This window comes from Ovis aries, chromosome 6 (assembly GCF_016772045.2).
Source record: "Ovis aries strain OAR_USU_Benz2616 breed Rambouillet chromosome 6, ARS-UI_Ramb_v3.0, whole genome shotgun sequence".
In the NCBI taxonomy this organism is placed as follows: Eukaryota; Metazoa; Chordata; class Mammalia; order Artiodactyla; family Bovidae; genus Ovis; species Ovis aries.
Window position 1 is genome coordinate 7,307,214 of NC_056059.1, and position 23,131 is coordinate 7,330,344.

Consider the following 23,131-nt stretch of genomic DNA (forward strand, 5'->3'; position numbering starts at 1 on the left):
ACCCTTGACTAGATGGACCTTTGTTGGCAAAGTAATGTCTCTGCTTTTGAATATGCTATCTAGGTTGGTCATAACTTTCCTTCCAAAGAGTAAGTATCTTTTAATTTCATGGCTGCAGTCACCATCTGCAGTGATTTTGGAGCCCCCAAAAATAAAGTCTGACACTGTTTCCACTGTTTCCCCATCTATTTCCCATGAAGTGATGGGACCAGATGCCATGATCTTCATTTTCTGAATGTTGAGCTTTAAGTCAACTTTTTCATTCTCCTCTTTCACCTTCATCAAGAGGCTTTTTAGTTCTTCACTTTGTCCATAAGGGTGGTGTCCTCTGCATATCTGAGGTTATTGATATTTCTCCTGGCAATCTTGATTCCAGCTTGTGTTTCTTCCAGCCCAGCGTTTCTCATGATGTACTCTGCATATAAGTTAAATAAGCAGGGTGACAATATACAGCCTTGATGTACTCCTTTTCCTATTTGGAACCAGTCTGTTATTCCAAGCCCAGTTCTAACTGTTGCTTCCTGACGTGCATATAGGTTTCTCAAGAGGCAGGTCAGGTGGTCTGGTATTCCCATCTCTTTCAGAATTTTCCACAGTTTATTGTGATCCACACAGTCAAAGGCTTTGGCATAGTCAATAAAGCAGAAATAGATGTTTTTCTGGAACTCTCTTGCTTTTTCCATGATCCAGCGGGTGTTGGTGATTTGATCTCTGGTTCCTCTGCCTTTTCTAAAACCGGCTTGAACATCAGGGAGTTCACAGTTCACGTATTGCTGAAGCCTGGCTTGGAGAATTTTGAGCATTACTTTACTAGCATGTGAGATGAGTGCAGTTGTGTGGTAGTTTGAGCATTCTTTGGCATTGCCCTTCTTTGGGATTAGAATGAAAACTGACCTTTTCCAGTCTTGTGGCCACTGCTGAGTTTTCCAAATGTGCTGGCATATTGAGTGCAGCACTTTCACAGCATCATCTTTCAGGATTTGAAATAGCTCAACTGGAATTCCATCACCTCCACTAGCTTTGTTCATAGTGATGTTTTCTAAGGCTGACTTGACTTCACATTCCAGAATGTCTAGCTCTAGGTGAGTGATCACACCATCGTGATTATCTGGGTCGTGAAGATCTTTTTTATACAGTTCTTCTGTGTATTCCTGCCCTCTCTTCTTAATATCTTCTGCTTCTGTTAGGTCCATACCATTTCTGTCCTTTATCAAGCCCATCTTTGTATGAAATGTTCCCTTGGTATCTCTAATTTTCTTGAAGAGATCTCTAGTCTTTCCCATTCTGTTGTTTTCCTCTATTTCTTTGCATTGATTGCTGAGGAAGGCTTTTTAATCTCTTCTTGCTATTCTTTGGAACTTTGCATTCAGATCTTATATGTTTCCTTTCTCCTTTGCTTTCTGCTTCTCTTGTTTTCACAGCTATTTGTAAGATATTTGTTAGAATAATTATAGAAGTTTAAATAGTACATATTCCCAGATATGAAATACTATCAGATTTTCTAAGGTCAGGTTCCGTATCCTTAAGTGAGGTGAGATTTTTCACAAGCAGAGTGAAGACAGGAATACGTACCTGTAGCCTGAAGCACAGAAATGTAGGATGTAATGGAATTTGTATAATGTGCCATTTGCACAAAATGTCAAATAGAAGTGAATTCAACAGATGATAATGGGTGTTTCTGAAGCATCAAAGAACATCTTTTGAAGGCAAAGGGGTCTCTTTAGAAAGGTCGGGCAAATTTAACGTTTAGGGTTTCTTGCATTTTATAATAAAGGCCTCACCCTCCAGACCTACACTGTCTCCAATTCATAAGCCACAATGATTTTGAGCTACCAAGACAAGGTAGTTCAATAGTTAGTGAAAAAGAGAGCCAGTAACATTTATGTGGTGAGTTCTTTTTGTAGTGTGTTGTTTTCTCCCATGCACACAGTAAAGCTCCTAGAAGGATTCCAGTTGTTATCATATTACGTAATTTGGCTGGCACAACAAAGTGGTGTCTTCAAACTCAGCGCAGCACAGAAATCATCTTCTGTTTTTCTGGAAATTGCTTCGTTGGTCATATGTCATGCTGGCGTTCCTTTCTTTTAGGGGTAAAGACATGTAAACATTTCTGGAAAGTTTGATCTGCTATCTGTTCTGGTCTACAGTGTATTAATAGAAGGTGCCAAAATTTAGGACACTTTTTAATTTAGATGCCCACACTTGTTCCGGGGGTGCTAAGGTCATGTCAAGTGTTTTATTGGTATCTTATTTGGTCCGAGCTTGCTTATTCTGGGAAAGGATCCAAAAATCACAAAAGAATGGCAGGAGGTACTGAAATCAGATAACTTTTAACATCTGAAAACTGTGCCACCTTCCTGGTAGTCCTCTATACCTACGGCACTTTAGGCCCTGAAATAGTCCTCAGGCAGTTCTGGATCTTGGACCTAAACTCTATTGATTTTGTCTGACTCCAGGGGCTCATGGAAAAAGCAGGGGCCAGTTCTTGTTTGCTTATGTGCCCACATTTTTCTAATATACTGGCTGGTACTTATGGGCACTTGAAAAGTATTTGCTGAATACACAAGATGGTAAAGAATTCAGCTTCATATTTCCAGGGTGGAAACAGGTCCACATTTGGAGAATGTGAATTCAGGTTATTCAAAGAATTGGTGAGCAGAGTAGAGTGGTTTAATAATTTGGGGGTTAAATGTGAAATGCCTGCCTCATTTAAGCTTTGCTACTCCCATAACAGCTCAGAACTTTTCTTAAAACTGAAAGATGTAAATTTTGCAACACTCCACATTTATTTGTTTCTGGGTTGACCCTGTGTTTCTAAGTGATTTTACTCAGAGCCAGATTAAGATGTTTAGGGTTTCTAAATGTTAGCGGGGTTGTACGGCCCTCCATGTGCTGCTCCAACCATCCGCTGCCTCCCCAAGTAATTATAAAAGATAATACCAAACCGTAGAATATAAAACTTAACTGTATGCCTACATCAAACATTTTTCTTGGAAATTCTGATTGCAAATCTTGGCTATTTTTGATCAAAGATGGAGTTTTTTCATTTTCATTTGCCCTGCTTTGCTTGTACCCGAGGCCTGTGTTTAGGTTGCCTGATAGGGAAGCCCTGGTTTTGCCCAGTTCTCCAGAAAGAACAGATCCATGTGTCCAGGTTAACTAACTGTGCCTGGGCTAATTCTGTAAGTGACCTTGGCACACTGAAACACACAGACTTCAACCTTGTGGCTCTGTTGTCTTAAAGGGACTGCTGAGGTGCTAACATTCAGGGACAGGCAAGGCCAGTCTAAGGACTGAATACGTTTGCTGTCCTTGAGAGCCAAGCTCTAGTTATTGCTAATAGATTGATATTTAGTTATTGTTGTTTGTATTAACTGCCTTTTATAAATGCATAATTTGTCAATCAAAGTGTTTACAATTGGGGTATTTTTAGCAAGTTATCATTAAAATCTTTAATCGATCTTTCGTTTTCTACTTATTTATGCCATCTCTTTGGAGACCACTTAAAGGACTGTTCATTCCTGTTATAGTCCCTATACACATTACTGTCTTAGGAACAGCTTTGCTTTTTAAATTGAATATTCTCACAGATATTCTTAAGTGGGATCTAAGTATTATTGCATTCCTCTCTACTTCCAAAGCAGTTTTAAATCAATCCCTTTAATCTCGATGTAATCAAGGACTAAATTTTTTATTCTGCTGTATACAAGCATATTTATTTGAGTCAGTGGGAAACAGCAGCTGAAGTAGTTGATGGATCCTTGACTCTCACAGCTATTATTTAATACTACATAATTAATCAGTATCAACCAGTGTGCTGAAGAATTGGCAAGAAAATATATAATAGTTAGAATATATATAAATCCTAGCAGGAGCACAGCTTATACTCAATCCATTTCTTTAGCTTTCCATTTGGACTGCTCACAAGCAAACCTTGAGGGCATTGATACATATAAAATAGAGATCACGCAATCTGACAACAGAAGTTAATATATAACACCTTATGCTAAACTACACGCAAAATGTTTATGTTCATGCTCTGTAGTGGTTATAAGAATTTACTCTTACACCACTTTCTGCACAGAATTTGTATATTAAAAGACTCCTAGATACATTTTAGGAGTAACACGTTTGTTTGTAACACCTATTCCTCCTACATCACCTATTTTGTGTATAGTAGACATTTTAAGTTTTAATTTTAATTAACTCTTTTTTTCAGATGGCTGATATGGTTCTAATTTCAAAGGCCCAAAATCAAATTTTGTATATTGTTGATAGCTTTTAAAAAATAGCTTTCATTACTCATGAAATGCATACACATGTCTAACTTTATTTATTTACCTTTTGTACCAAAGCAAAATAGTATATTATATGTGAACTGTAGCATCACTTTGATGCACAGTACATAAGAACAGAAAATTATGAAAGTGTTTTCTTAAGAGTAGAGAAAAATGAAATTCTTGTGTATTAGGTATTTCTCTTTTTATTTGTAATTACCATCAAAGATAATTAATGCAAGTTAAAGTTACACATGAGTCTCTCGAGGTGACAAATCCCTTCATAAACTGAGGAAAGTTTGTTTCTGTGCTCCTTCATGTCATTTAATCAAGGCACAGAGATAACTCCTGTTTGAGGCTAACAGACTTAAATGCTGATTATAAGCACTGATTTAATACTGCGCACAGTACATATGCTTTTAGATTTATACTAATAACCCATCTTACCAATCAATCCCCCTGTGGTAGTTATTTCTATTAAAGAACTGTACCTCCTCAAAGGTTTTTGGGCTGGGGGAGTTACTAAGGATGGAAGGATGCATAACCAGGAACAAATACAAAGCAGTGGTTCCTGAAAAGACAATAGAGGTTCAGAGATTAATTGAATGAAAACAGTTTCTTACTATTAGCATTCGAGTTGTTAATAAACTGTATTACAGTGATCCAAACACATACATATAAGTAATCCTTGAATTAAATTGAATAGATAACCAGCATCTTAAGAAAGGAATTCTAAAAAATGAGGACAGTGTTATGTGAGAAAAGGCCTGTTGTAAGAACTGCAAGAACAGGCTTTTGACCTCAGTTCAGTCATCGACTTTGGCTTTTTGCTTTGTCTTATCAGTGGAAAATCACCTGCCTTAATCATTTGTTAGGCTTTCTCTGAGGACAAAATGACATATTGTGCCTGAAGATATTTTGATATTAATAAAGTACTGTATAAATGAAAGACATCATAATTGAACATATTATATTAATACTTGGCTTCCCCTATAAAGTTCCCCCCAAGGCCTATGAAAGCTTATTAATTTGAGACAGAATATAAACTTTTAACCAGTTTGTTTGTTTGAATGTACTTACATACCTATACAAAGTAGTGTCAAAATTGTTTAAATTGCTAAATTTGGAAAAAAAAATTGGTGCCTTTTCTTGATGACATAACACAATTTGCATTTTTGGAAAGAAGGTGACATATCATAGGTACCCATATAGATTTGTTCAAATAACTCTTGTCAACAGCAATATTGTCTAAAACAATGAGTTGGAAGAGGCAGTGTTCCTAGATTTTATATGAAGCAAACAATGAACATTTTATCTACAATCATAGATAACTATAGGGAATGAAACACAGTAATCTATGCTATACAAGGTAAAAATGATCTTCACAAACTCGACTTAAAACAGTGGTTCTCGAACTTTAGCATGCATCAGGTTCACCTGAAGTGAAAGTCAAAGTCACTCAGTCGTGTCCACCTCTGCGACCTGGAATTCTCCAGGCCAGAATACTAGAGTAGGTAGCTTTTCCCTTTTCCAGGGGATCTTCCCAACCCAGGGATCGATCCCAGGTCTCCTGCTTTGCAGGTGGATTCTTTACCAGCTGAGCCACAAGGGAAGCCCAAGAATATTGAAATGGGTAGCCTATCCCTTCTCCAGGGGATCTTCCTGACCCAGGAATCGAACCAGGGTCTCCTGCATTGCAGGCAGATTCTTTACCAACTGAGCTATTAGAGAAGCCCCAGGTTCACCTAGAGGGCTTTAAAACAGAGCTGGGCCTGATCCCAGAGTTTCTGGTTCAGCACACTTCAAGAATCATTGACTTACAAGAAATACGGGACAAAATAAAAAACTTTTTTGAAAAAAAAAATGTTCCATTACTTGAAGTCCATAGTAAAGCTTTCTAGAGCATACTTCAGAGTCTGATAACTTCTAGGATCAAGAGTTTTATTTCTAGCACTTACCAGCTGTTTGAACTTGAACAAAAAATATATGACCTGAGTCTTAGTGTTCTTATCCGTGTAGTAGGGAAGAAAATACTTAGCTATCACAGCTTTATGAGGGTCAAGTGAGGTAATCTATTTAAAAATAGTTAAAAAGCTCAATATCTGAATATTGTATTTTAAAAAAATAACATTTTTTGAGCTAAAATTCAGTAATACATTTTAAAAAATTAAACAGAATATAGTGTTTGTAAAGACAAAAAGAATAGCTATTACAACGTGAAAGAAGAAAATAGGGCAATCCTTTCTGAGATCAACTGATAAAATTCCTTTCTGAATTTTATTTTTAAGAATTGTATTATATCATATTACTTGCTTTTAATAGCATGATGAGCATTAATAAGACAAGCAAAAAAAATGAATACAATCTAATTATCTGCCTAGTCAGTAAAAGGCACACTGTAATTTATCAGTGGTCAAAAAATTAAGTTGTGGTTTCTGAATTCTATCTTTACCTACTCATATTCTTGGGTCTGAATGAACTGTCGTGTGTGTGTGTGTATTTCAACAATATAATCATAGACACAAAACCAGAAATTCAAAAATTAAAAAAAAAAAGCTTCAGGTTTTCTGTTTTTGTTAGTTTCAACACTAAAAATATTTGAATATCCAGATGACTATACCTTTATGCAAAATTATTCAGAAAAATACTTTTGGCAAAACTCAAGATTAAAAATAAAGTGAATTAATTTTTATGGAATTGATACAAGAAGCTATGTCTGTCCACTTAAAAAATAACCTCATAAAATATCAATAGATACAATAGGGATGAATCTCAAAAGCAATATGCTAAGTGAAGGAAGTCCAACACAAAAGATACTTTATATTTCCATTTATGTTAAATTCTAGAAAGGCCAAAACTACAGTGCCAGAAGGTGGTTTTCTGTGACTAAGGATTGGGGAAGGAAAACTGACTAGAAAAAAGATGCGGAGAAACTTTTTAGGGAGACAGAAGTGCTCTAAATCTTAAATGTTGTAGTAGTTACACCACTGTGTACAATTTCTAAGATTTATAAAACTATGCATTTAAAGTTGTTGAATTTTATCATATGCAAATTATATCTCTATAAAACAGAAAATTTCAATTTCTATGAAAAGGATTTAAAAATTCCCTTCCAAAGGTAAATGTCATATATACATTGTAACATAAACATTTGGAAACCCAATTGAGCAGAAGATGACAAGTAATGATTCTGCCATGTAACCATGACATTAAAATGTCTGCATATCTCGCGCAACACAAGAGGAAGTCTATCCTGCAGGGCTTTCTGAAGCAAACTTGATCTGCCAAGCTTCCGAGAGAAGATGCGACCGTTAATGACAAAGCTGTGAGATGGCAGGGGGAGCTCGCGAAAGAAGCTTTAGTTTAAATGTCTTTCTAGTTGCTTCTTGACTGTAAATAAGGACAAGTGAGATAAATGAGGATAAGAGAAGTACATGCCATATTCATTTGTTTACAGATTGGTGTTTGTAAATGGGACTAAGAGAAAATGAATAGGTTAACTTAACTGTGTATATTACATAGAAGTCTCCCAAGTTATTTCTAGAGAAATAAGGAAAGGAAGTGTATTCCCCTTAGAAGGGATATGAAATGGCTGCTCTCTGTGAAGCTGGAAACGAAGAGCCCCAAATAATTTATCATGCAGGATACAGCTTGAATGTCTGGCATTTTTAAAGCTTCCACTGGGCTTCATTTTAATACTGTTTCTTAAAGAAACAAGAAGTTTCTGGGAAAAACTGCACATCAACTTAAAAAAAGGTGCCAGAGATTTCTTCTGGTTATGAATAAATATCTTTCTTAACACAAAGTAACACAAAGTTTTGTTTATGCTTAGGAATTCTGCTTGTCAAACATCCTTTATAAACTTTTGGAAAATAGTCATTTCTGCAAGAAATAGTTTAGAAATAAACTGTATCAGGAAGATGTCAGGAAAAGGCTAAATTTCTGGAAGATTTATAGGTACTTATATGCGTCCATCTTGAAATTTGATGAAATCTTGTAAGTCACTCTTTAAACACAGGATTAGTTTTGATTTTAGAAATGTTAATAGCAGCAATTTTCAATTAGGATCTTTGGGGAAAAAGTAACATTCGCCACCAAATTGACTGCTGGATATTCCAACTATGTAATATCTATTTTCGTCCTTTTTACTTAAAAATTCAGCTCAACAAAGAGAATAAAATGTTATTCATTCACCAGTATTTATAGGGAGTTTGAGAAGTCATTGTGGCAAGAATTCACTGTCTACTCATCAGGATTTTTATACATGTTGATTATAACATAAAAAGCTCTCACCAGTTTTCTGGGGTCCTATTACCAAGAATTTTGGTAAGCGATCACAGGTTTTTTCTTTAGACCAAATGTCTCTGTGGCGTTTGTCATCACAAGGATTCTAAAAAGGAGAAGACAACAGAGATATGTATTTTTTGTGGCTGCCCGTTGTGTGCTAGAGTTTTTTAGCTTCTGTCATTGAAAAGACATCCCCAGAAACAAGGCTATGGTGGCTCCCTGTTTTAAACGAAAGTCGTAAAGTGGCATCCATGGAGGATTTCAAATAAGTCCTTTTCCATGCTGAAGGTGAGTGTTGACTGAGGAGGTGAGGGAGGGGAGACATTTCCATTATGGGTAAACAGCTTCACAGCACTGAGGGTTTAATTATTTTTTTCTGCTATTGGCGGTTCTATGTCTTGATTGTGTGTGGGTGGTTTAAGTTTTAAAATAGTGAGCTTGTTGGGCAGAGGCTGTGCTTGCTTGCCCTGCTAACCTAGGAGAGGATACACTCAGCACTGAAATATATAAGGTGTCAGATTTTTATTCTAAGTAACTTCAAGCTTTCCTGCTTGCTTCAAAAGGAGATGGATCTGGTCATAATAATACTGTTTAAAGAGACAGCAGATTCCTTTCAGCTGCTTTCAGAGGTCAGTAAATGTATGTCTAAAACTATAACTTTACAAACTATGATGCTAAAAAGCACTAAATTTCTGCAAAAGGGTAAAATGAGGGTGAATTACTACCTTAGGGAATCTGCTTTTGGACAATAGTACTTAACCAAACTCACTGTGCAAGCTGCATCTAGAATATCCTTAATTTTATCCGCTAGCTGCATATTACATAAACAATTACGGCACTTTTAATACTTTTCAGGAATAGGCAAATGGGACAGCTCTCTACTTCTATTCAATTAATACTACATGTGTAGTTAAACACACCTGCTTATTTAGCATAAACAACAGATTTTAAGACCAAGGTGAGGGTTTTTTTTTTTTTTTTTTTTTGCTCTTGTTCTAGGAAAAAAGTGGTTTCAACTGAAATAATGATTACAATTTTAAAATAAGGTGTTAAATTAGCAGGAAAGATTCATATCTTTCCAGTGGCTGACACTTGGTGATGTTCTGGAGTGGTTAAAATAAAAAGACGGTTGTTTTAAAAATCTTAACTGCCAAATAGTATGCAGTGATATTTCTACAACCATCGACTTTAACCTACTAAAATATATAGTTATGTTTCTTCTTGGGGTTATCTGTTTGTGCCTATGAGGCAATTAGCTCAAGTTCACAGATAAATGAATAGAATATAAGTGCAGAGCTTACTGCAACTCCAATGTGTGGAATTTACTGAGTTCTACTTCTAAACAACAACAACTTCTGAAGATTGTTATTATTATACCATCCGCTCTGTCAGTAATTCTCACTTAGAACAGTGATGCAGAGTGCACTGTCTGGAGCCGTGTGGCCCAGAATTCATTACCATTCTGTCACACAACAGCTGTATGCCTTTCTTAGGTGTCTCAGCCTCTCTGTGTTGCCCCAGTTTCTTTATCTGTCAAATGGGGGTAGTAACTATACCTTCATTCAGTGAAGACTGAATGGAAGCATATGTAAAGAACTCGGTCACACAGATGACAGGCACTATGCAGCTACTTGCTAAGATTATTACTTTCCCTAGGTCGTGGGGTGGGCAATTCAGGCTCAAAGTGTGTTTCTGTAATTCTAGGACACGTAGAGTGTAAGCTTTGAAATCTGGGTTATGCCTGGAACCGTTTGAATATGCCATATTTAGTAGACATTTTCTCTCAAGAAGCTCAGTGATTTTGCCTCTAAACATTTTCCCCATGTCCAAAGTAATACCTGACTAATGTTTTTGCCTATATTCTGCAGCTGTCGGTGACCCTGTGGTTCAGAGGCAGATAGCAGTTCTGAATTCTCCTCACCTGCCCCTTTAATGTTGTTTAGTCACGAGAGGTATATGGATGTGTTCAAGGCCGACTCCCTACCTAACACATACCTAAAACCATCTTCTGTTGTGTCAACCTACTGCAATCTGCAAATTGATCCCTCACTCCTGATTGAAAATATGACATCCACTGACCCTCTCACTGAGCTTTCAGCATTCATAGTTTCTAAAGGGCCTGGGAACAGAGGATATGGCCCACTATGAAGTTTCTCAAATCTACTAACATTTCCAAAATTGACATTATCCCCACCCCCCAACCCCTGCCCGATGCCTTCACTTTTCAGATTTGTATTAACTCATAGAACATATGTTTGTGGGATTAATTAATTATACCAATTATTGACCCAATCTTACCTGCCAGAGAGGGTCTTTTTGATCAGGAAAGAGCTCAAAATACTTGTGAGCCAGCTGCACTGGAGGCAGAGTCTGAAGTCTCAAGTTGGTCCAGCTCTGCACGAAGTTGGCCAGGTTGACAAATGTGTATAATCCTAGCCGGTCATTCCCATAGTTAGACAAATGGGTCATGAAAATGCTGATCTGAAAAAGGCAAGTGAACTTCAGCATAAACACAAGTGATTTTCACCCTAGGGGGCAGTGCAACCATAGCAATGCTAGTTTTTCTAAAGAACTCTTTGCATAGGGTTTCAGTTCATGAAATGTTTTGGAATTTTGGACATATCTCACATATTCTCACTATATTAATGCACTACGGAGGATGGATGTATTATTAGTAAGACATGGTGAGCATTTTTTTCTGAGGTTTAAATGTATTTCATAACAAAAAATGAGTCCAGCTGCCATAGCCCCTGTTAGTGCAACTAGACCAATGCTGAATAACATGTCCTTGATGTTCACACATAACGGCTTTCTGATATGTGAACTATTCATAATTTGAGGTAGTAGGAGGGTGGGATTCTGTAATATCAGTCAACTTAATTTGGTTTGTAACATAGTACATAAAGTTAATGGACATAAATAATCAATGAGTTGTCATTATTAGCATTAGCTGAAAATCCTCTGATTTGTATTTATCAGAGGCCGTAATGACAAAAGACCAGCAACTGAAGTTTTACTAAGATAACTATCAACTATTTTCTATCCATAATACTCTGAAAGTCTTTTCCATATTTGTTGAGTCTACTGTTTATCAAATACCCCGAAGAAAAGTTTTCTGTGCTTCAATAGGTAAAATAAATTCTTCCTATGCAAGCAGGTATCCTAGATCAAATCCATAAATTGAAAAAAAAATTATAGCAAACATGGGGAACTTTTTATAATGAAATAAATTTGAATTCTGTAGGTTTAATTAGATTGGTAAGGAATGTAGAAAGGGCATTTTTATAGCTATTACTTTAAGTGAATGCAAATGGTTTTTTTGGTTAGTGTTGACAAATGGAAATAATTCTGCATGAGGTTTCCAATGGCAATGAAAACCACTGTGACATTTATGCTGCTATAAAAAGATCATAAAAATAATTCATGTGATAATAGTATGATCCTAAAATATATAATGTCATATGAATGAATAGTAATAATGGTTATTTTAATCATCATAATAATGAGCATAATAGTTTCATTCATTAAGTGACAGAAATATTTAAGAAAATTTATTGAGGTAAAGTGGTAGTGATGAAAATTTTGATGTAGAGAAGCAGAGAAATACAGTTACTTGTAACTATGAATAAAAGGAAACAGTGATATCCTATATTCTATTGAACAAATCACACAGACTTTAACATGAAAAATTTCAAGTATGATCAAGGATGTTTGTGTTTCTATTCATGCTGCCTGATTGTATTTTAAATCTTAGAATTTTAAAGACAAAAATACTTTCAGGGTGATTTTAAATAGCTACCAGCACACCGATGCACTCGTGGAGTTGCTTGGTGAGATTTTTTACCATTTAGGGTATTTGGGAAAAATGAGACTTTTAAAACTTAACCTTCTGGTTATTATGATTTTTTTTTTTTAGTAGTTTCAATTGTTTGAGTTTTCTCACCCTCTCCTTTCTTCCTTCAAAATTCATCAAAACAGTAGGCTATTGAGAGACTTAAGAAAATCATTCTTAAGTTTGGAAGTTCTTTTCTAATATCTACTATAGGCAGTCTTTCATTATTTGTTTTATATGCCACATTTTTCATTGTAGTCCAATAACAATGGCAAAATACTTCATGTTGCCTTTCTACTAATTTTTTCATACAATGTAAAAAATATATATGTTAACCTAGCTAGGCACTAATTCAAATTTATTGCTTTATTTTTATGAAAAATGTATCAAAAAAATCTGTGTCTGCATTTCACTTGAACAATATCTGCATTGAACAGAAAATAAAAACTTAGAGATACTGTGTGACCTTCTGACACAAGTGCATTTGACACCCCTTTGAATTTGTTTTCAACCCTGGAGAGCGCTTTATGCTGCGACACTTACACCATAGCGCCACATTTCCATTTGTGTTCTTTCGGGTAAAAACAGAAGTGACCCAAAGTGAGTATGAGCTGGTTGTTGACATTGCTTCTGCTGAAACTGAACCTGATGGGCAAGAATTAAGGTTATACTTATAAGGTGTTGAACTTAATCCTGTAAAAGAAAAGCTACTTAACCTCCAACCAGCGAACCTTTCCTAAGTGTGAAAGTTTCCTAAGTTTCAATTCTATTTTTGTATGCCTACTTTAACATGATGCAAAGTGTACCATTAGCAAAAGGACTGTGTCAAAGTGATGGTTTTGTGATGGTTGTCATCTCGTGACACCATTCTAGGATTTGGACTCAAGCCTGGGATTTGTTTTGTGCTCCATAAAAAGAATATAATTGGTCAGGACATGAAGCGTCTCAGTTTCTTTTTAAACTCTTTTCTAGGGGGTGAATCATAGTTTTCTCGCCACATATACTGTTGTATATATCTTTTTTTTTGATGAACATGTAGCCTCTCCAAGTTTTCTTTATTATTTTTTAGTTAGGAAGGGATGCACAACAAGCAACAGGCCAGGTGGGAACAGATTATATAAGGAGAAGGTTTTGGTTAAAAATTAGCTTGCTTTCCAAATTGTATTTCTTCTTTTGTCCTGATCTGTGACAGCTCTAGTGACCCTTTACTTCTCGGCAACCCCTCACCTGGCAGCAATGTCTGCACAGACTAGAAAGAAATGAAGAAGGAATTGGAGGAGGTTGCCATTTCAGGGAAAGTAGATATTAATCTTTTCCTAAAGAAGATGCCTTTATAATTTTACGAGCATTTCAAAACTGAGGGGTTTTGTTTGTTTTGCTTTAAACAAGGATTGAATGTATCAAAATAAGTTATGTTTACTATCGATACAGAATCCAATGAGGAGGAAAATGTCAAAGGAAGTTGCAACTGCATTTCTATAACAGTTTTTGCTGTAAGCCTACTGCAAGCGATTTTTGTTGTTACTCAAAAGACTGCTTAAAATCCAAATCATTGGAAATTACCAAAGGCATAAAGTCTATCTGATTAACAGCTGAAAGCAATTTTAGCCCAATTAACATATATTTGTATAGCAAGATACTTATATATAATTTTTTTCTGTAAAGGCAAAAGGTGAATGCCAAACATCATATATCCTGGCATTTATGAGAATGAAACAGTTACCAGTTGTAAAACAGTGACTCAGAGAAAGATATGGGAAGTTTTGTCTACACTTTCCAGCTTCAATCATGTGACTCGGATAAGTTCCAGGCAGAAGAGATGAGTGAACTGCTACCAAGAAGAATAAGGAGCAAATCATAGGTCTTGGTGCAAACGCAGTTGACAATGCAGTAATTACTCTGCTTTGAGAAGGTCAGGAGGAAGGGAGACAAAACTCAGGTGGAAAAAAGTATGTTATCAATACTTAACATTTGTTATAAACTATGCCATTTATGGGGCTTCCCAGGTGGCACTAGTGGTAAAGAAACTGGGTGCCAACGCAGGAGACGTAAGAGATGGGGTTTGATCCTTGGGTCGGGAATAGCCCCTGGAGGAGGGCATGGCAACCCACTCCAGTATTCTTGCCCGGTGAACCCACAGACAGAGGAGCCTGGCAGGCTATAGCCCGTGAAGTGACTTAGCATGCACGCATGCCATTTATGATGGTGCTGCTTAGTTCAAATCCACCACCTTTCTTATCCTATTTGCCAGATGCTCTGATTGATTCTGTAGAGGTGCAAATATAAATATGATGCTCACTTTTTGCGAATCTTGTTTGTGAAAAAGTTTAGAATTCAAGAGGCACAAAAGAGTTTATAATGCAAATGTCTTACCTCCCACCTCTCTCCTTTAGGCAAGCAGTTCTGTTTTGTTTTGGTATCCTTCCAGGTGATCAGAGATTCAAAAGCCTAGCATATGTACACATCACCTAGGAAGTTTATAGAAGTTCAGATCGCCAGGCCTTACACTCAGAGATTCTGATTTTCTGGTCTGGAGGGTGGCCTGGTGCCTACATTTAGAGGAGCATCCTCAGGTTTTCAGATGCAGGTGCCACTGGAATATGATTTGAAGAAAACCAGCCAGACCCATCGTTTATTCCCACAGGAAAGATTTTGTTCATTGAAATCATCAGCTTTTCTGTAGTGATTCTTTTTTAATAAGTTTAAAAAACAAACAAGACACATTTATGAATATGTTTTGATGTTATAGACTTAAAGCTAACCATGGCACAAAGAACAACTTGGTGAGTGCTCTTGGCCATGCCTTTGGAGGGCTTCTGCATTGCTGACGTTATGTGTGGAGATCCACAGAAGACTGATAAAAAGAACTGGTCCACACAGACACATACTGTTGGTTCCTAAGTCTCCTTCCATCCCGTTTTTTATTTTTAAACCAAAGCAAAATTCTTCTCTGTTTTGTCATGTACCCCTCAGATGCATATTGCCTCATAACTTCTCTATTTAATAGGCTGCTTTTCATATTCATTTTTACTTTATTTCATAGCTTTTAAAAGATTTTCTGGAAGAGGACAAGCATAAGGTAATTAACTTCTTTAGGGGAAAAAAAATAAGGAAAACAGTTCATTTTCATAGGATAGTGATCAAACTGTAGAAGTCTTATTACCAAGAAAATATGAGTTTCACCACTGTCAAGATGGTACTTCATTCCATGAGGATGTCTGTTTCTGGAAAATAAATTAAAACTTCTGAGGAGAAGGTTCTTCTAATGAGGCCCTGGGCCTAAAGCTCCTAAAGCTCCAATAATTTCACAGATCAAACCCTCTAATAGTTTCTCATTGCCTTCTGAATTAAATAAAATTCAGGATGTCATCCTAAATTACATCATGATCCCAGGTTACTTTTCCAATCTTATCTGTGTTCAGGGCACCAATCAGCCTGCTTTGCTTATTGCTCCCCAGTGTTCCCTAGACTCACCTACCTCTATGCTTAGTCCATGCAGTTTCTTCTTTAGAAACACTGCCTTACTTTTCTATTTGTCCATCCTATGTATCCAGAGGGTTACATCTAATTTTTCAGATCTCTCCAGGCAAATGCAGTCTTTCAAAAATTGAGCCTCAGAGTATTACAGTTTAGACTTTCTGACATTTTCTTAACTCTGACTTGTATTATGCTTTAAAATACTAGTTTTATTTGTGTCTAGATTGTCAGTTCCTTGGGGGCTGGCATGAGGTCTCCTCAACTTTATTTTCTGAACTTCCCTGAGTTTACTACGTAGAGTATGCTCCTTGTGTTGGCACTAATAATCTTACTTAAAAAGCTGGGCAATCTAGGGTCAGTTATTTTTCTCAGTGCCATTGATTCTGATAATACTTTAGCACCATTCAAATTGTGAGCCTCCTCAATGATTTATTCTTGCCTCTTCCAGCTCTATCCCCGTTTGCTCTGTACTCTTCCCTCGAACTCTGCCCACCCACTCTTCACTTAGTTTTTACTGCCCATTCCCTTCTGTTTCCTGTGAAACTTCCTTCCTTTGTAAATTAACGGTATCTTTAGGTCTTCGACTTTAGCCTGCATGGTGGCTAAGAAAGTGGGCTGTACCACATATTGGCTCTTTGATCTTAGCAAGTTATTTAAACTCTCAGTGCTTTAATTTACTTATATGAAAGGAAAAAAGGGGATAGAAAAATAGCAACTACCTCACAGGGTTGTTCTGATGATTAAATGTAATAAAACATGTAAAGCACTCCTTGGCACACAGTAATCGCTTAATGTGTGCCTGCATGCTAAGTTGCTTCAGTCGTGTCTGACTCTCTGCAACCTTGTGGACTGTAGCCCATCGGGCTCCTGTGTCCATGGGATTCTTCAGGCAAGAATACTGGAGTGGGTTGCCATGCCCTCCTCCGGGGGATCTTTCCAATCCAGGGATCAAACCCGCATCTGTCTCCTGCATTGGCAGGTGGGTTCTTACCACTAGCACCACCTGGGGAGCCCCAATTGCTTACTATCTAATAGCCATTTGTTATTGTTTTTGTTGTTATATTACTATGGGTTTGGAGGAACATCAGTTCTCATTTATAGTTTCCTTCCAGCAGCTCATCAACCTTATCTATATCTCTAGTTTCTTAATCCCTTCATTTTTTCTGCATCTGTCAATGTTGATCTGATTACTTCCTTCACGAGGCAAAATTCTCTGGTCAGTAATTTGAACTGCTCTCCCACTATCACCTCAGATTCCCAACCATCGTTTTGCTTTCTATTGTCTGCAGATCTGAGACTTTCCATCAATTTTCCACTCAATTTCTTCACTCCCATGAATGGATGTTCAGCACAGTTAGAGAAAAAATATACAGTGGCAGCTATCCGGGTCACAGAGGCACAGGGTCCAATTTCTATGGGATCCTCTATCTATTGATATTCTCTTTATTCATTCTTTATCCCTTCACTCTTCAGTTACCTTCAGCAGCTCTTGCAAACTCTCATTCTTCTCTTAAGGCCTTTTTCTCAGTCTCCACTTTCCCTAATCTCCCTAGTTTGTCATATTGTGATTGACGGAGAAGTAATGGTCATAAGGCGGGCACCCTTTCAACTCCTACCCTCTCTGCAGACATTCGTCTTCTAAAATTCCTCCTGACGCCTTCAGTGTCAGACAGAAGTGTTCCATTTTGTTTTCAAGACCCAGTATATCTCCAAGTGCCTTTTACCCCCTTTACTTTTAGCTCCTAAGATCTCTTTCTATCACTTATCCCTCTGTTTCCCTCTATTTTTAATCTGCTCTACTGTTCCTTCCCTAATACCTGAAAACATGCTTGAGGCTCTTTCACCTTAGGCTCTCTCTGGAGCTTTTTTATGTTTTAGATCTTGTCCTTCCCAGCCAGGGTCTTTAAAGGAGCAGTGTAATAGGTGCTATCACATCTCATTTGTGTTCACTTTTTAGTCTTTTGTAATCTGGGGTTTGTTCCCACCATTCCATTGCAAACAATATCTGAGGTCTTAAAAAATCATTGTGTAACTCACACAGGAAACATTTCAGATTCATGGGATACATTCATTAAAGTAACCTTATCGCTTTTTTGCACTGTCTCTTTAATATTTACTCAGTGTGGGTGGTTTCCCCTTATCCCTGGATGAGGCTGGGCCAGGCAGCATGCCCTCCTTAGTTTCTTTAGTGAATAGATAGCACTCATGTAGCTTTAAGTTGCTAGCACAGTGTTGATTTACTTGTTTAAATCTCCTTGTTCAGAGAAAAGAATCAAAACTCCAAGCCTAATGCAATATTAAATCTTCTTCTTTCTCTCAGCTGCAACCTGGTGCAGGAGAGGATCTGCCAGAGAGGCTGGGAAGAGAGCCTGATTGATTCTTCTCCAGTGGGTGATTTTATTCTTCATCTTGCTAGCTGACATTTCTTATCCCTTAGTGTTTGGGACATGGACATGAAGGAGGGAAAGGGAGACAGAGAATTATTCTGTGGTTGACAATGTCATAAAATGGAATATACTTAAGTCATTCGAGATCTTTGGTGATACTTCTTCCAGGCCCCACTAATGCAGTTTCCTTTATGAGGCTCAGTCTTTAGTAGAGTCCCTTTAAAAGGATTCCCAGATAACATTCCTACCAAGAATTCCACATCTGGGCCCTGAGAGTTCGAGGCCTTTGACCTGACTTTGGAAAAGAAGGCACATATTAGACGTGTGCACCTCCTCTTTCAGTCCTCTAAAATAACTTCTTTATATGTAAGAATCTATAAGTAATACTGTTATGCAATGAGTTATATTTTCTAAAAGTGAACTATTTGAGGAATTAGGTAAATCAGCTTAAGAACTGGAGTTTTAAAATGTTACATTTCTGAAACTGTCAATCCTTTCAGACAGTAGCAACGACCCAGAACCACATGTAACAGACCATTGTAGCCAACATCTCTCTCATGGTTTAGCTTTATGAGTCAAGAGGCAGACTCTAGCCCCAAATGTCCCTTTTCGGCAGGGAAGCCATAGCAAGCTCTCTTCTCGTTTCAGTGGCCCTCACTGCAGAGCTGAGATGAGCAGCAGCATTCACCCTCTGCCCTCCCGCAGGCAGAAAGTGGTGGGGGCCATGCTCCCTGTACAGCACAAGTCTCTCCAGAAATCTTTCTCACAAATTCTCCTTCATTTCCGGAAACTTGATCATTTTATCATGGTGGTCCCTGGCACAGCTCACTTTGGTCCTAGTATCTTCCATATTTTTGTGCTATTTTATGCTAAAAATTATTTTCCTTGACCTTATCACCCTGTCTAGTGGGAGAAAAAAGACGTCACTCATTTTTGAGGCTTAAATTCATTGAGTATTGTTTTTCTACCTGGCTTGTGCCTTGGTCATCATTTAAGAATCTCAAAGGAAAGCTCAGCTGCAGAATAATTTGGCAAAGGGCCCTTAACATTTTGAATTTGGGATCTGATAGATTTTACAGGAAAGCTGGAATGGTAAATCAATTGCTCTCAATTAGGGACAGGTTTCAAAGGTACAGTGATGAGGTCAATGTAATTTAAAGCAATTTAGCCTGGAACACTTTTCTTTTTTATAACATTTATGTCCCTCACTTAATTTTTCTGGCTATACATTCAGAACTGAAAGTTCAGCCCTTTTATTAGAAGCTAATGATTGATGATCAATTAACATTTCTGTTAGGTGCCAGAAGAAGTAATTCTATTGGTTTAATGTCCTGCCATTACTTCAGCTGCTGAACAAATGTTTACACACACACGAGTGTCTCCAGCTCTCAGATCACCAATTTTCAGTGAATTCTGCGTTGTGTACCCTGGGCATGCTGTTCTGATATTGTCTCTGCATCACTCTGAAAGACTCTTACTTATTCAGAGACTAGAAGGACAGCTGTTCTCGTTCTATTAGACTTACAAAGTGGCAGGATAATGAATAGTTACAGGTTATCATAAATTTAAAAATGATTAATTAAGAGAAATCCTTATTTAAGCAGCAATGTAGTATAAAAGTTATACTCAGTTTTGCAATGAAAATTGTTTCCCCCATGGCAGAAAACATTTTGCTTCCTAGTTTTCTATGGCATAATGAAGACGTAGAGAGGAGATGAACTTAAACATCCCTTAAGGTGTTTCAATGGAAAAAACCTGTCAGAATTTTTAAAAAGCTTTCAAAGTAAATGTACCTACATGAACGTTTGATTTTGGCTCATATGTGAATGAATTATTTCTAGGTAATCACAAAGATCAGCTTTATCATCAGGAGATTTCAATTAATTATATGTGCTCATAAAGCTGAATTCACCCTGGGGGCAAAAATAACCATATCGAATAAGTATATTTATTTTGTACAGAAAAGCTAGTTTTTAAAAGCTAGGAACTAACTGCCAAGTTTCTAAATATTCAAAGTCATTAAAAATTTTTCTTTTTACTTATTTAAGGCAGTCCCTCTAATAAAGTGATTTGTAAAATGTTGACAGATTTTGGGTCTCCATTTTGCACAGAAATTTAAGTAGGGGGTGAGGACTCAGAGGATAAGAAAGAACAATGCTGAAGAATAAACTGCTGCTGCTGCTGTGCTCAGATGTGTCCAGCTCTTCACTACCCCATGGACTGTAGCTTGCCAGGCTCCTTTGTCCAGGAGATTCTCCAGGCAAGAGTACTGGAGTGGGTTGCCAGTTCCTCCTGCAGGGGATCTTCCCAACCCAGAGATTAAACCCAGGTTTCCTGCATTGGCAGGCAGATCCTTTACCACAGAGCTAGCTGGGAAGGCTCTCTATACCTTCAATGGGAGGAAAAATGCCAGGGCTGCACTGGGCCTACACAGGCCATAGCTTAGTTCTGTGCAAAAGAAAAAGGTATTTTAAGAAAGTTTAGCACAGTGTAGCATAAGTGATTTAGTTCTTTTCAGGGCTTTGAAGGAGACCAACCAGAATCAGCTAAGGTGCTGTATGAAACTTAATTAAAACTAAGCTAACTAGAAGGGCTAACTAAAAGGAATAGGTAAGGAGAAGAAATAGAAAGGAATCCAAACTCTTGTGAGTTAGCACAGCTCCTACTGCCAAAGATGTTGGCAGTTCGGAGGGTCTCTTTAAACTGTAGTGAGTTAATACTATGATAGAGGTTTCTAAAAGGTGATTAGGGCAAAAAAGATTGTAAATAAACCAAGTATCTATTTTAGAAAGTCTGTAGCAGGAATCCCACATTTGGTTTATTTCTTATTATTGCTGGAAGTTTTAATTCCTCTAAAATAACTTATTTACAGGTAAAAATCTATAAGTAATACTGTTATATAATAAGGAGTTATAGTTTCTAAAAGTGAATTATCTGAGGAATTAGGTAAATAAATTTAAGAAGAAGTGAAGTTTTAAAATGTTTCTTTTCTGAAACCGTCCACCCTTCCACACAGTAGCAGCTACTCAGAACTACACATAAGAGGTACCAGGAGGTTTAATGAGGTTATGAAGTTTGAAATGTAGATTCTAATTTCTACCGAAGTCAACAATTTGATTGGATATCATCATTATCATCAGACAAGCCTCATACAGATCAGAATTTTGAAAGAACTTCAAGGGTTTTAATAAACAGTTTCATTAAACACCAATGTCTAGGGAATGGTGCATGCTGAATACGAAACTTTACCTTATTTGGTAGATAACTGGGCCGAGGGGAGGAGGGCAGGTTTCCTTTCCAACCATGAAGGGAATTTTCTGTACTTTTATAAATATGGCTCCCATTTAAAGCTTTATTTAGAACTCTACTATGACACTCACTTGTGTTAGTTTTGTTGAAGCAGTAAACCTCCAGGTATTCAGGTGCTTCGTTTGTAAAGATGGGATGGTAATTATATTTCCCAAAGGTTCAGGCTGCAATGCATGATTTCTTCTTTCTTTGCTTAAACACACAAACTAATAGTAGGTGTATTTCTATTCTTGGATGTCTACATTCTTCCTTTATAAAAGTTTATCCATCATTACCAACTTCTGATTATCTCTCTAACCTTATAGCTACCCCTCTGACTTTAGGCCTTACTTCTTTTAAAACTTACTTTGGTTAGGTAATATTGCTTCATATAAAATTCTAAAGGCATGAGAAGGTATACAGTAAAAACTCTTCTTCCTCCTGTCCTTCAGCCACTCAATTCTTTTTTTTTAATTAAAAAAAATTTTTTTTTACTTCACAATATTCTATTGGTTTTGCCATACATTGACATGAATCCTCCATGGGTGTACATGTGTTCCCCATCCTGAACCCCCCTCCCACCTCCCTCCCCAAAGAAGCCACCAATATCACTGGTTTGTGTGTTCTTCCAGAAATATTATATGTATACAAAACCATGTATGTATATATATTCCTCCTCTTCTTTTTTATTTTTAAAACACAAATGGAAGCAAACTGAACACATGGTTTTATGTCTTGAGTTTTTAAGCTTAAATCTTGGAAACTGTTCACCATGTGTGCACAAAGGGACTTCCTCTTTCTTATTGCATAGATGTGCTATAATTCTGTTGTACGGATTGCTCCAATTTATCCAGTAAGTCCTTGTGATTTTATGCTACTATGAATAACCTTTTGTGTGCATCAGTTCACCTTTTTGCAAGTATATCTAAGCATGAATTCTTGCAAGGGCAATTGCTGAAAATAATATGTGCATTTGTAATACTGATAGATATTACCAAGTTGCCTTTCATAGAGACTGTACTAATTTACACTCCTGCTAGCAATGTGTAAGAGTGAGGCCTTGCTACTTTTTGCCTGAACCACTCTGATAACTTCCTGAATGATCTCCTCACTTTTATTTCTCCCAGCCCTGTTATATCCCAAATGTGCTGTGCTGTGCTTAGTTGCTCAGTCATGTCCCGCTCTTTGCTACCCCATGGGCTGTAGCCTGCCAGGCTCCTCTGTCCATGGAATTCTCCAGGCAAGAATACTGGAGTGGGCTGCCATGATCTCTTCCAGGGGATCTTCCCGACCCAGGGACAGAACCCAGGTTTCCTGCAATGAAGGCAGATTCTTTACTATCTGAGCCACCAGGGAAGCCCATATCCCATATGCTCACACCAGAAAAATCTTCCTAAAGCAAAACTCTTTTGCTTAGAAAATAATAATAACTCCATATTTTCTACTAAGTTAAACTCCTTTACCTCGCACTCAGAATCCGTGGTGAAGCAGGCCCATATTCCTTCTTGAGTTTTATCTTCCCCCACATACACTAAGGAAAAAATGGAATTACTCCTTATTCTGCAAATACTCATGTTCTAGGG

General features: G+C 37.3%; 1 protein-coding gene across 1 annotated transcript in view; it reads right to left on the reverse strand.

Annotated features, from left to right (window-relative positions):
• LOC101111805 (N-deacetylase and N-sulfotransferase 3) overlaps positions 1–23,131 on the reverse strand; it is a 177,600-nt gene that overhangs the window by 26,691 nt on the left and 127,778 nt on the right. The window contains exons 7-9 of the mRNA XM_042251120.2: positions 10,863–11,045; positions 8,571–8,667; positions 4,725–4,848 (exon numbers count right to left, since the gene is read on the reverse strand). Coding sequence (XP_042107054.1) covers positions 4,725–4,848; positions 8,571–8,667; positions 10,863–11,045 — 404 coding nt within the window. The remainder of the gene's footprint in view (positions 1–4,724; positions 4,849–8,570; positions 8,668–10,862; positions 11,046–23,131) is intronic.